Source organism: Chionomys nivalis, chromosome 16 (genome assembly GCF_950005125.1).
Source record: "Chionomys nivalis chromosome 16, mChiNiv1.1, whole genome shotgun sequence".
NCBI classification, from domain to species: Eukaryota; Metazoa; Chordata; class Mammalia; order Rodentia; family Cricetidae; genus Chionomys; species Chionomys nivalis.
In genome coordinates this window covers 34,775,972-34,791,022 of record NC_080101.1, presented here as the reverse complement: position 1 = coordinate 34,791,022, position 15,051 = coordinate 34,775,972, and the positions used below count along the sequence as shown (strand labels likewise).

General features: G+C 39.8%; 1 protein-coding gene across 1 annotated transcript in view; it reads left to right on the top strand.

Moving 5' to 3' along the window:
* Casp8ap2 (caspase 8 associated protein 2) overlaps nt 1-11,813 on the top strand; it is a 40,726-nt gene extending 28,913 nt beyond the window's left edge. Inside the window, exons 8-11 of the mRNA XM_057790729.1 lie at nt 1,339-4,474; nt 6,219-6,318; nt 7,263-7,348; nt 11,295-11,813. Coding sequence (XP_057646712.1) covers nt 1,339-4,474; nt 6,219-6,318; nt 7,263-7,319 — 3,293 coding nt within the window. The 3' untranslated portion in view covers nt 7,320-7,348; nt 11,295-11,813. The remainder of the gene's footprint in view (nt 1-1,338; nt 4,475-6,218; nt 6,319-7,262; nt 7,349-11,294) is intronic.
* The last annotated feature ends 3,238 nt before the right edge of the window (nt 11,814-15,051 follow it).

Below are 15,051 nucleotides of genomic sequence, written 5' to 3'. Positions count from 1 at the left end.
TCAGGTCCTCTGGAAGGCTCAGGTCCTAAGTGGAAGAGCATCCAGTGCTCTTAACCACTGAGCCATTTCTCTGGCCCCATAATTTAGACAATTCTTAATTCTTTCCCCCTCTGCTGCTGGGAATTGAGCCCAGGGCCTCTCGTGCTAGACATGCCCTCCTGCTGAGCTCTATCCCATCTCTGCAATGCTTAAAGGTTTTATTGTGTATGTGTATGAGGGTAGTGTCCAAGTGTGTACATGTTCATGTTTGTATACACTAGTGTAGACACCAGAGGTTGATGTGGGATGTCTTTCTCAATAACTCTACTTTTACTGTATCTCCTTGAACCCAGAGCTCACAAATTTGGCTAGTCTAGCTAAGTGAATTGCCAGAGATCTCTGTCTCTGCCTCCCAGGCACTGTAATTGCAGGTGTGCTACCATACCTATAAAGTTTTGATGTGGTGCTGGGAGCCAAAATCCAATCCTCATGTTCGAGTGGTAAGCACTTTATTCACCAAGTTGTTTCTATACCATCTGTTTGGTTTTTTGTTGTTGTTTTTAGGCAAGTTTTTCCTGTATAGCCAAGGCTGGTCCTGAACTGGTGATCCTCCTGCCTTATCTTCCTGGCTATTAAAATTGTAGGTGTATGCTGCCATGCTCAGTTTTACTGTTTTTATTAAAAAGGGGAGTAATTGGACAAATTGTTTCTTTACTTCACACACATACATACATACATACATACATACATACATACATACATACATAATTCTGTTATTTGTAGTTGAATATTAGGCCCAGAACTTTGAGTAGATTTCGGCTATACTTTTGTTGTTCAGAAGGCATCATCAAATAGCATAGGGGAAGTGATACTGATAAAATGAAATTAAAATTACCCATATGATAGACTTGTCAGTTAACTAACTTTCTGGGACTTTTATTTTTCCCAGTGGTGGGAATCAAATCCAGGACTTCAGTGCATGCTAGCAAATGCTCTACCACCAAGTCACAACCCCAGCACCTTTTGAGTTCTTTGTAAGACAAGAAATAAAGGCTGAGTCAAGGTGGTGATGGTTCACAACTTTAATCCCAGCACTCAGGAAGCAGAGGCAGGTGGATCTCTGAGTTTGAGGCCAGCCTGGTCTACAGAGTGAGTTCCAGGACAGCCAGGACTGTTTCACAAAGAAATCCTGTTTTAAAAAACAAAAAAGAAAGGCCAGTGGAAATGTTTATTAAGATTTAACATTTTGTCTTTAATGGGGAAAGGTTATTAAAATAATACTTTGTAGTGTTTAAGATGAAAATGTCTAATGACTTAAGACTCAGTGGTCATGTGATTTTAATATATTCTTCTCCACAGATGAGATTCTATCCAATTCAACTCATTCTACCTTCAAGAATCAGTCTGAGCTAAATAAAGAAAATAAAAAACCAGTTCCCAATTTTGACAAATGTTCAGAAGCAGGCTCTTGTAAGAATTTGTCTTTAGATCAATTAGAAGACGGGGAAATTAGAAGTGATGATGAAAAGTCAGTAGCTCAGAAACACCTGGAAACAAGCGCAGGACCTAGAGCTTCTGTTGAGGTGCCGACGGGGAAGAGCAGCCCAGGAAACAGGAGGAGCACTGCGCATGTGCATAAGGACCACAAGCGGACTGTTGTAAAACTCCCTCAGGACAGTATCACATCTAGTAAGAGACCAAATGAATCTAGGTCCTCGGGCACTGAAAGGAAAAGTAAAGCAGTGAGCGTCTCCAGCTTGGAAAAGATTCTTCCACTTGTTCTTGCACCCTCTTCTTTATGGGAGGTTATGCACATGTTACGGATGCTAGGAAAACATGTAAGGAAAAGTTACATGAAATTCAAGATGAAATTTTCATTGAGACAGTTTCATAGAATTATTGAATCAGCAATTTTGAGTTTCACATCACTAATTAAATACCTTGACTTGTCTAATATCTGTAAGTCAGTAAGCACTTTACAGAAGAATCTTTGTGAAGTTATAGAATCTAACCTTAAGCAAGTGAAGAAGAATGGCATAGTTGATCGCTTATTTGAACAGCAGCAACCAGATATGAAAAGGAAATTGTGGAAATTTGTAGATGAACAACTTGATTATTTGTTTGAAAAGCTTAAAAAAATCTTAATAAAGTTTTGTGATTCTGTAAACTTGGGAAGTGACAATAGTGAAGGAAAACTTGGAAAAAAATATAAAGAGAGAACCCAACATTCAAGTTGTCAGAAGGGGATTATGAATAACACTAAGGAAGCACAGAGAGAAAAAGTGCAAAAATCAGAAAATACTATGAATTTTAAATCCTCACTGGGATGTGAAAAGTTTGAAGAAAAACACCAAGACCAAAGCAACACCAGTAGTAGCACAGTAAAGCATGATGTCAAAAGAACTGTTAGCACTTGTCCAGGTAATACAATGAACTCTGAATGTAAAGAACAGTTTCTGGAAGTGAACTGCCCCAACACCCCCAAGCCAGGAAAGAATGAAGGAAATACTATGGAAGAGGCCCATGTGTTACAGCATGCAGGTGCTAAGCCAGAGCGGAGCTTTGAGATCCTTACTGAGCAGCAGGCATCCAGCCTTACTTTTAACTTAGTGAGTGATGCACAGATGGGTGAAATATTTAAAAGTTTGCTACAAGGTTCTGATCTGTTGGACAGCAGTGTTAATGGCACTGAAAAGACAGAGTGGGAATTAAAGACTCCAGAGAAACAGTTGCTAGAGAGTCTCAAGTGTGACTCTGCACCAGCTTGTACAACAGGAGAGCTTGTTTCAGAGGGGGCGTCTCCATGCCCAAAAGTGGTCAGCGATGATAATTGGTCTTTATTGTCATCTGAAAAGGGCCCATCTCTATCTTCAGGACTTTCATTGCCAGTTCATCCTGATGTACTTGATGAAAATTGTATGTTTGAGGTATCTTCTAACCTTCCTTTAAGCAAAGATAATGTATACAGCTCAGAAAAGAGTAAACCCTGCATTTCTTCCATACTCTTAGAAGATCTTGCAGTCTCTTTAACTGTACCGTCACCTCTGAAGTCAGATGGCCATTTGAGTTTCTTAAAGCCTGAAGTTTCGTCAGCTTCAACCCCCGAAGAAGTTCTTAGTGCCCATTTTAGTGAAGATGCTTTGCTTGAGGAAGAGGATGCATCTGAACAGGACATTCATCTCGCTCTGGAGTCTGATAACTCAAGCAGTAAGTCAAGCTGTTCATCATGGACAAGCCGGTCTGTTGCTCCAGGCTTTCAGTACCACCCTAATTTGCCTATGCATGCTGTCATAATGGAAAAGTCCAATGATCATTTCATTGTGAAAATACGGCGAGCAGCACCATCTACTTCCCCTAGCCTTAAACATGGCGTGGTACCTGAGGAGTCATTGATATCTTCGCCTAGAACTGAAAAAGACACTGATGCGGCACCAGAGAAAGAACCTACTCCACTTGAGAACACAGTTCTTAAGTCTGTTGAGGACTTGGAAGATTCTAACGGGAATGTTGATAATAGCAAACCAACTCATGAGGAACCAAACTCTATTGTACAAACACAGGTTCCAGATATATATGAATTTCTTAAAGATGCCTCAAGTAAGGTAGAGCATTGTGATCAAGTGGTTGATGATTGTTTCAAGTTGCATCAAGTATGGGAACCAAAAGTTTCTGAGAACCTTCAAGGATTGCCTTCAGTGGAAAAAGTCCCACGCTCTGTTGATGATCATCTTCCTAATATACACATAGACCTAACAAAAGATCCAGCCACTGAGACTAAAAACTTGGGGGATCTCATGGAAGTAACAGTTTTAAATATTGACCACTTGGAATGTTCTGGAACCAACTTAGATCAAGATTCACAGATAATTGGTGGTTCTTTACAGCCTGATACTATAGATGCTTTTATTGATTTGACACATGATACTTCAAACGAGGGAAAGAATGAAGGTAATGAACCTGTGTCAGCTGGTGAAGACTTGGAATGCCAGGTGATCTGTATAGATGAGGAGAACCACAAAGAAGCAAAGACGGGAAGGGCAAGCGGTCCTGTAGAACGCTTTGTTGAAGAAACTTGCATTGATTTGACCCCAGAGTCTCCTGGCTCATGTGAAATAAAGAGACTTGCTTTAAAATCAGAGCCACCATTAAACCTGGATTGTGTAGAGTTGCCTGGGACTCTGGGTAATGTTCACAAGAAGAGAAAAAACAGTCCTGGGCTAAATCATTCATCTCAGAAAAAACAAAGAAGGGAAACAGACTTAACCAGTAATGAAAAGACCAAGAGACTTCCTCAGAATTCTGATGGAAATGGGGATGCTCACAGAAAGCAAGCCAGCAAGAAGAGGGATCCTGCAGTAGATGACACCACACCTTTGTCATCAGAGGCCAGCCCGGGGGCGAAGGCTTCAGCAACAGCACTTGCTACTTTTCCAACAAGCCTTTCTGCAAAGAATGTTATCAAAAAGAAGGGAGAAATTATAGTTTCATGGACAAGGTAATATTTTTCAGAAATGTTTTAAATCATTAGGAATTTTTGAGAAGTTGTCTGTAATCTGTCATTTCCTGAGAATTCTGTTGCATCCTAAATAAGGAGCATGGTGAATTGATTACTTTAGAAGTGGCCAACGTGGGACTGGAGGCCTGGCTCAGTGGTTAAGAACACTTGCTCTCGCATAGGACTTGACTTTGGTTCCTAGGAGCCACATCAGATGTCTCACAACTCCAGTTCCAGGTGAACCAATGTCTCTGGCCTCTGAGAACATCTGAACTTGAATGCAAACACTCAGACTCTCTCTCTCTCTCTCTCTCTCTCTCTCTCTCTCTCTCTCTCTCTCTCTCTCTCAGAACATCTGAACTTGAATGCAAACACTCAGACTCTCTCTCTCTCTCTCTCTCACACACACACACACACACACACACACATAATTTAAAAAAGAAAAATGGCCAAAGTTAGTTGACAACGTATTTTGGAGTACAATGTAGCTGTGGTGTAAAACAATCTAAATAATAGCTTTTATCCAGAGGTGTGAATGTCCCCTCTTAATAGAGCTACTTATTGTGGGCTTTATTTCTTTTGGTTGGGATGTGATTTGGTTTTGAGACATAGACTCACTCTGTAACCCTGAGTGGTCTGGAACTCATCCAGCTGCCTCTTTTTCTAGTGCTGTGATTAAAGATGTGAGCTACCACATGCTGGCTGGTTCGCTTTTGGATTAGGCCTCACTGTAGCACATACTGGTCTCAAACTCAGGATCCCCCTGCCTCAGCTTCCCGGGTATGAAGATAAGTCTCCACAGTGGGTTTTTTTTAAACCCTTTTTTTAAAAAAATAGTTTTATTTACTTTTATTTCATGTACAGTAGTGTTTTGCCTGCATGTGTGTCTGTGTAAGCGTGTCAGATCCCCTCATCAGGAGGTACCATTAATGAGCTGCTCTGGGGTTGCTGGGAATTAAATTAACCTGGGTCCTCTGGAGGAGCATCCAGTGCTCTTAACCGCTGAACCACCTCTCCAGTCCTGGTTTCATTACTTTTAGCTTCCCTTTTTCTATTAAAAAATTCTTTCACTTGGAAGGAAATTCTTATAAACACCCTTTAGAAAGGAGTGACAGATGTGAAATCAGTGAAAGAAAAAGTGGGGTGCATGAGCGATGAGCTTTATGTGACCTTTTAAAGAGTCGGTATGTGTTCTTTGGTGGGGCATGCCACATCTTTAATCCTATCCCTCAGGTAGAGAGTTTGCTCTCCACAGAGAATTCCAGGCTAGCTAGAGCTATGTAGAGAAGACCCAGTCTCAAGAAAGGAAAAAAAAATTTAATTTTTTTCTTTTTGGTAACATCTCAACTAAATAAGTTTTTTGTAGTTTTAATATATAATTTAAATTTTTAGAATTTATTTTCTGTGTAGAGAAATAAGCTGGGTGGAAGCGTGACTGAGGCAAATATTCTCTGTCCGTCACCAAGACCTAGTTTCTTTCTTGACCAGGTTTAAAGGACAAGGAGGAGGGGCAAATTGCAAATTTTTTGGTGCCTTTGCTATAGAAAATTTGGGAAATATGAACTCAAAGAGTAAAATAATGTGTCGTTATGTATTGTTGGTAGCATTACTTCTTTTGGCATATATGTACTTTTATTATAGATCTTACTGAAAATGGTGTTTCTGTTGAACGCTATGAAGACAGTGGGATTTATTGCCTTTCTCTATAAACATATAAAGCTAAATAACAACCTTTCCTCCTCAGAAATGATGACCGAGAGATTTTACTAGAGTGTCAGAAAAGAATGCCATCCCTGAAGACATTCACATATCTAGCTGTGAAGCTGAATAAAAATCCAAATCAGGTAATTATTCAGATTTTACATTTTATTATTATCAAAGATGTTGTTGCCTGACTTACTTAGATTTATTAATTTTTTTACTTAGTTTTGTGCTGGGGATTAAATGCATGCTGGGCAAGAACTCTACCATTGATCTCTATTCCCAGCCCCAAATTTAATTTATTAAAACAGAAAGATATTTATTTGGCTATCTTTCTTAAAAATATTGCTTCCTGTAGTACTGTTAAGTTTTGTGATTGTATAAGAAATGATTAAAAATGATCTGGATTCCCCCTTCCATCTATATTTTTTTTTCAAGGAACTAGATGGTAATATTTCTTTATTAAATAAGATTTAGTATTGAGAATTAAAGCAAAAGGTGTGACAGAGAGACAGACAGACAGAAAAACAGACAGACTGACTGATTGACTCTGACTAGGAGACTTGAGTAGCCTAGACTTGTCTGGAATTTACTGTGGAGCCAAGGATGATCTTGAATTTTAGATCTTTCTTCTTTCGTCCTCTACCTCAAGATTCCTGGGATCAGCCGGGCGATGATGGCGCACGCCTTTAATCCCAGCACTCGGGAGGCAGAGGCAGGCAGATCTCTGTGAGTTCGAGACCAGCCTGGTCTACAGAGCTAGTTTCAGGACAGGCTCCAAAGCCACAGAGAAACCCTGTCTCGAAAAACCAAAAAAAAAAAAAAAAAGATTCCTGGTATTACAAACATGCACCACCACGATTCCTAGTCTATGTATTGCTGGGGATTGAATTCCAGCCTTCTATATGCTAGGCAGCATTCTCTGTTAAATAAAATATGTCCTCATCTCTGAAGATGTTTTATTTTTCTAAGCATTATTTTATCTCTATTATTTATGGTAATTGTGTACTGTTTGTATATGTTTTATGAAAGTATTCATCATAGCTTTAAAAAATGAGTATATTTCTAATAGTTTTTAATTTTTCAGGTTTCAGAGAGGTTCCAGCAGCTTAAGAAGCTCTTTGAGAAGTCAAAATGCAGGTAGTAGTAGGTTCATCACAGGAAGCTAATGCTGTAAGTGCTGGGTCCTGTCCTTGTGCATGTTACAACCTTAGTCACTGCAGGTCTCAGGGTGGGTGTAGAAAATGATTACAACAGCCAGTGTCTCCTTACCTTCAGGGCTCTTGTAGTGATCACCAGTGAAGGCCAGATCAGTATGGCTGGCTCTTCAGCTTAGTGTTTGCAGATAAGCCATTAATTGCTGAAATCCATTAATAAATTGTGTTTTAATTAATGAATTATCAGTAGTGCTGGGGATCAAACTCAGTGCCTTGTGCTTATCTACCACTAAGCTATACCCCAGCCCAACACATTTCCTATAGAAGAAGAATAAGAAACAGCAATTTTTCACAACCATTGAATGCATTATATAATCTGCTCTCTGTCTGTCTGTCTGTCTGTCTGTCTGTCTGTCTGTCTGTCTAAGAGTGTCTCACTATGTAAGGCCATTTACCCTTGGTCTAGCTGTGCAAATCAGTCTGGCCTTGAATGCAGAGATCTGCTTGCCTCTGCTTCCTGAGTTGGGGATTGAAGATGTGTGCCACCGTACCTGGCCTCACTTTTTTTCTCTTTTCAAATGTATTTGGATATTTTGCCTGCATGTATATATGTGTATTACACGTGTGCCTGGTGCCTGAGGAGGCCAGAAGAGAGTGTTAGATCCTCTGGAATTGGAGTTGTGAGCTACCATGTGAGTTCTAGGAATCCATTCTGCATCTTCTAAAAGAGCAGCCAAATTTTGTTGTTGTTTTTTTTAATATTTATTTATTTATTTGTTATGTATACAATAGTCTATCTGTGTGTATGCCTGCAGGCCAGAAGAGGGCACCAGACCTCATTACAGATGGTTGTGAGCCACCATGTGGTTGCTGGGAATTGAACTCAGGACCTTTGGAAGAGCAGGCAATGCTCTTAACCACTGAGCCATCTCTCCAGCCCAAATTTTGTTCTTTTTAAGACAGGGTCTCTCTTTGTAACCCTGGTTGTCCTATAATTTATTATGTAGACCAAGCTGGCCTGATTCTCACAGTGATTCTCCTGGCTATACCTCTGGAGAACTGGGATTAAAACCTGACTTAGCAAATACTGTTAACAACTGAGCCATCTCTTCAGCCCTCAAGCCTCACATATTTTGTGCTTTTTTCTTTTTAGATTCATTTTATCTTGAATTATGTATATGCTTGTATGTCTGTGCTTGTGTTTGTACATGAGTGCCAGTGTCCTTGGAGACCAGAAGTGTCATAATCCCCTAGATTTGGAGTTAGAGGTGGTTGTAAGCTACCTAATGTTAGTGCTAGGAAATGAACTTGAGTCCTCTGCAAGAGCAGTAGATGCTCTTAACTAATGAGCCAGTTCTCCATTTACTGTATTTTGGATTTTTATGGAAGGAAAAAATATTATAATATTTAATGTATCATTGTATTTTTCACTTTGCTTGTTGCAAAAATTAATTGATTGCAAATATCAAATTTTAATGTTAAATAAGGTGGTACATCCTTGAGATTCTAGCACTTGGGAAGCCGAGGCAGGACACTCAAGTTTGAGGTCACCCTGAGCTACATAGTAAGTTCAATGCCAGCTTGAGCTACAGTGTAGCGCTGTCTCAAAAGCATCTCAAAAAAAATTCAAAATTGGATTAAACTTGAGTTAAATATAAATGGATATTATATTGGCTGCTGTTAAGGTGGTTGAGTAGGTAGGTAGGTAAAGGCACTTACTGCCAAGATTGAGACCAGAGTTTGTTACCCAGACACCACTTGGTAGAAGGAGAAAACCGGCTCCTACAAGTTGTCCTCTGAGCCTGACACGTGTGCTATTGCACACATGCCCCACCTTCTCCTCCTGCAAAAAAATAAATAAATGTAAACATCTTAAGAAAGAAGCCATATTTCTATATAGATCTTATGTGAAGGGCTTAAATAGTTTTCAGTTATTGGTCTATTTCTAGCCTATTATTTTTTTAGTTTGAATCATCAATTTTAGTCCCTACTATGTCTGATATTCAAATGTCCATTTTCTTTGAAAACAATTGATTTTCTAGTGAGATTTTCAAAAGATAATAGTTTATTATGAAATTAAGTTTCTCCCAGCACTCGGGAGGCAGAGGCAGGCGGATCTCTGTGAGTTCGAGACCAGCCTGGTCTACAAAGCTAGTTCCAGGACAGGTCCAAAGCCACAGAGAAACCCTGTCTCGAAAAACCAAAAAATAAAAAAAATTTAAAAAAAAAAAAAAAAAAAAAAGAAATTACGTTTCTATTTGTATAGTTTAGAATATAAGACAAGAATAATAAGCCGGGCGGTGGTGGCGCACGCCTTTAATTCCAGCACTCGGGAGGCAGAGGCAGGCGGATCTCTGTGAGTTCGAGACCAGCCTGGTCTACAAGAGCTAGTTCCAGGACAGGCTCCAAAACCACAGAGAAACCCTGTCTCGAAAAACCAAAAAAAAAAAAAAAAAAGACAAGAATAATAGACAATTTGGAGAACTAACTTATGCTATAGAACTTTTAAGCATTAGTATAATGCATGCAATGACATTGCTGTCTTTAAGAAATTAACCTGGGCATGTAACACACATTTTTAATGACAGTACTCAGGATCTTTTGAGTTCCAGGCCAGCTAGAATTGCTTGATGAGAGCCTATCTAAAAAGTTTAAATTAAAAAAAGGACGAACAGGACCTCATCTGGTTCCACATGCCTGCAGTTCCAACACTCAGGAAAGTAAGAGACAGGAAGTTTAGGAGTTCAAGGATAAATTTAGCTATATAACAAGTTTGAGGCCAGACTGTGCTACATGAGACTTATCTCCAAAATAGTTTAAAACCCTGTTTAGGTTAAAGTTGTTGAAAATCGCCTCATCAGCGGGGCTTGGATACAGAAACTGGCAGCAGGGGGCCGAGATTCAAACACAGAGGCAGTTGCTTCTGGAAAAGGAAGACCTTTACTTTATTTTGCCCCGAGCTAGAGCTTTTTATACCTGTAGGCAGCTGGCCTGGGGCAGTGCTGAGCAGCCAGAGGTCAAGATCAGGGCATTGTGTACTGGGAATGCTTCTGCTGAAAAACCACTAGCCAGAAAGAACACAAACATTCTTGTTGATTACAGAGTACAAGGAAGTTTAGCTGTCGGTTTAGGGGGAGTGAGGGCAGCCAGATCACAACAGAATATATGGTTCCTGTTCTCTGGGCAGAGTATGAATTTGTGGGATGAGTGACTTCAGGTAACAGGCAGGCATGTCTGATACCCAGCGCTCAGACAGTAGGATTGCTGCAAGTTTGTGCCCATCCTAGTTTATATGGTGAGCTCCAGGCCAGCCTAGGCCAGAACCCGGTCTCAAAATGAAAAAAAAAATTTTTTAGTTGCTCCCCCACCAGCATAATAGCACATGTTGTGGGTTGTGGGTCATTTCATTTCATTTTGCTATCTTAACTGATACCACCCCACTCCAACTCTTAAAGCTCATTAAATTCTTGGGAGTAAAAGTCAGTATATTAGTAGTTAGCAAATTGTTTCTGTATAAACTTGTTTTTGTTTTTTTCTAACACCAACATTATCTAAGGTAACACTATGAAAATTGGCATATCACAGAACTGGGGAGATGGCCCAGCAATTGAGAGCACTGGCTGCTCTTCCAGAGGACCCAGGTACAATTCCCAGCACCCACAAGGCAGCTCACAACTGTCTGTAACTCCAGTTCTCAGGGATCTAACACCCTCACACCAATGCACATAAAATATAGTTAAAATAATAAATGATTTTAAAAAACGGGCATACCAGAAACCCCTCAGGCATAGTATGGCACATTTTTAATCCCAGCACTCGGAGGCAGAGGCAGGTAGATCTCTGTGTGTTCAAGGCATATCTGGTGTACAGAGTGAGTTTCAGAACAGCCAGGGCTACACAGAGAAACCCAGTTTTGAAAATGAAAAACCCAATTATAATGTCAGTATTTTCTTCCATTACAGATGAGTTGCTGGATTTCACGGCGTTTCATTAATATTTCTTCTACACAGAAGCTATGAATCCTCGTGTTTTAAATGGGGAACTAGGTGGAAGTTGTCTCAACTTTGATGACTAGTTGATGAGTAGTTGATCATCTACAGTTTTTTACTTACCTAGTCATCAGCTTGACTTGTTCAGACCAACAGTCTGATTCACTTACCTGTTACTGGTCAAAATATTTATTTTTAATCATTAAAAGTTATCAAAATGAAAGAATAAAAGCAACAGGGATGACATACTGAAACCTTAGTTTTGATATTGGATGAAATAACTTCTTTAGATTAAAAAAAATTTTGTAGCATTTTAAACGTAATGACTTTCACCTTTCTATTCAATTTTGTTTTTATAATTGTCTCTCATTTTGGAAAATTGTGAAATAATTTAAATAGCATATATGTATATATGTATAATTATTATGTTGTAAAATATTATGAATGTATGTGTCTTTGTATATGTATTCACATAAATGGCTTTGCTAGCCAAGGGGTTTTTTTTTTTTATCTGTATGGAACATTTTGTATAAACTCTGCTTTCAGTAACAGTCATGTATAATAAAAACATGTAAAGTCCTGTTTATTTTTACTAGAATGCTTCTTTTATTGTGTTTAGGTAATTCTGAAGTAGGTAATACTCCAAGGGAGATGGGGAACTATTTGAAGTGTTTTGGGATGAGAGTATAACTGGCTCATTTTCTATGTGTGGGTTCATTAGATTCTGTCACCATCACCTGCTTTCTTGCATCATGTATTGATATTGTGAACCCTGCCTCTCCTGCAGATGTGCTCATAGATACAATTCAGTCAACACAAAAAGTGTCAGTTTAGAGAAAACTGGTGTAAGGATTGATTCATCCTGGATGCCCCCTTCTAGTCTCATGAAAGTGGTAGATTATAATCTAGTCCCTAGACTCCAAAGTGGTGCCTTCCGCATAGCTCTTTCTGCTAAAATGTCCACAAGGGAAGTCCTACCTTAAAAGATTGCTCGATAGATGAGAAACTTGAATAATGAACTGCTTTTGTAGTGTTTGAGCTTGTCCCCTTTTTTCTCTGAATATCCAACGTAACTAGAGGCCTTGTTGCAGATCATTCTCCAGTGCATGTCATCTCCCCTCCCACCAGCCAGGTAAATGAATTCATAAAGTAAAATGATTGCAAAGAGATGGTACTGGTTCAAAAGAAAATAAGAAACCAGACTAAAGAAGTCCTTTGAAATTTCCATGAAGTTAAATAGTGGAAGGAGAGACTTTGAGGTAAGAATGATAAATAGGATAATGCTACATTTGAAACATTAAAAAATGGGGACTGGAGAGGTGACTTGAGGGTTAAAAGTATGCACTTACTTGTCTTAGGGTTACCATTCATTGATCAGACATCGTGACCAGAGCAAATTGGGGACTAAGTTCCATGAACAGTTCTTCATCTAAAGCAGTTAGGGCAGGAACTGATGTAGAGGCCAGGAAGGCTTTTTTATTTATTGGCTTATTCTTCATGTCTTGTTCAGTCTGCTCTGACCACAATAGGCTGCACCCTCCAGTATGAATCACTAACTTAAAAAATGCCCCACAGGCTTCCTGTCAGCCAATCATAATAGAGTTAAGGTCTCAGTGAGATTCCTTCCTTCTGCTCAAATACTCTGGCAGGTTTCAAGTTGACATACAGCTAGTCAGGACACTGCTCTTGTAGAGGACCCCGTTATGGGTTCCAGCACACACTTGACTGCTCATGAGCTGGGTGCACACTTTTAGTCCCAGAACTCAGGAGGCAGAGGCAGGCGAATCTCTGTGAGCTCAAGGTTAGACAGAAACTCTATCAAAGAAAGAAAGGAAGGAAGGAAAACAACATGACTGGTCAAGACTACCTGTCATTTTAACTCCAGGGGACCCATGCTCTTTTCTAGCCCCTATTAGCTTCTGCATATATGTTCACCTAAACTCAGGCAGGTCTATGTGGATACACTTTTAATAGCAGAGGCAGGTGGATCTCTAAATTTGAGCCCAGTCTGGTGTACAAATCAAGTTTCAGAATAGCTAAGGATATATACTGAGAACCTTTCTCAAAAATTAAAAAAAAAAAAAATTAGAGTGCCTCCAAACATGAGTCTGGCTAAGAGTACTTGGAGTGATCCCCATGTGCCATGCCATCATGGCAACTGTAGTTCTCTGAGCGAGGGACGTCAGGATTAACACACAGCACTTCAGATTCTGCAGACAAGCCTTTATTCCACTTTCTCACAAAGTATATGTAGCCCTCAGCGGGGGAGGCCGAGCCAGCAAAAAGCTCATCACCTTAGGGGTAAACATCTTTAGAAACATTGCTGAAAACAACAGATTGTTTTGTTCTTGTTTTTGCTCTTGTTTCTGGAACAACCAACCACAAGAGTGCAAAACAGATCAAGTGGGGGTGCGAAGGCCTGTCCTCAAGGGACCCAATACCTGTGTGCTGAAATGAACGTAGATCCTCTGAAAGACAAGTGCTCTGATAACCATTGATCCATTTCCCAGGCCCCCAAATAAATCTTTAAAAAGTAAAAATATGTAAAGCATGAGTATCTTGAAAATCCAGGTTGAGAAACTCCCATGAGGAAGCCAAAAGAAAAAAAGCATAATTAACTAATATAGGGGACAGAAATAGACAGGCTGATATTGAAATAATAGACCAAAAAGTTTAAATAGAAATAGACTTACATGTTACCAAATGAGAGATAGAATACATCTACACAGATGCTGACATTTGTGGTTAAAGACAGTAAGAAAATACCTTAAAAGTTTTTGAAGGCCGGGCGGTGGTGGCGCACGCCTTTAATCCCAGCACTCGGGAGGCAGAGGCAGGCGGATCTCTGGGAGTTCGAGACCAGCCTGGTCTACAAGAGCTAGTTCCGGGACAGGCACCAAAGCTACAGAGAAACCCTGTCTCGAAAAACAAAAAAACAAACAAACAAACAAACAAAAAAAGTTTTTGAAGTAGTAAATTAAAATTGCGTACATTTAAGTTCTTTGTGTGGGTTTCAGAGATTGAAATTTGGTTGCCAGATTTGGGGAAAAGCACCTTTTACCTTCTGAGCCATCCTGAAGGTTCTCCCTTTCTTAAAATAGAGAGTCAGGCACTTGGTGGTCCATGCCTTTAGTCATTCAGACAGAGGCAGGCGGATCTCATTGCTGGCCTGGTCTAGAGAGAGTTCCAAGACAGCCAGGGCTACACAGAAACTCTGTTTCGAGAAGTCTGTTTGCGTATGTGTGTCTGCTGTACACCACATGTATGTACGTGCCAGAGAAGCCAGAGGGGGCATTGGATTCCCTGGAGATTGATTTAGAGATGGTTGGAAGCTACCCTATATATTGGTATTGGGCTTCTTTCATGTAAATGCTCTCTCTAGATGTTTTGTTTGACATCATTTGTTTAGTTTATTTACTAATATGACCTTCATATTAGTAGTTAAATTCTGTGTAGTCTGCATTATTTCTTCCTAAATCATCATCATTATTATGGTGTGTGGAAGCCCACATAGGCCATGACTACACAAGGAAGTCACAATTCAACTCTGGAATTGATTCTTCCACATTCACATGGGTCAATCAGGTTTTATCGTCACGAGCTTTTACTCAAGAAGTCATCTTGCTGACCTTTTTTTTGTTGTTGTTGTTGTTGTTTGTGTTTGTTTTTTTCTGAGACAGGATTTCTCTGTGTACCAGCTTTGGCTGTCCTGGAGCTCACTCTGTAGACC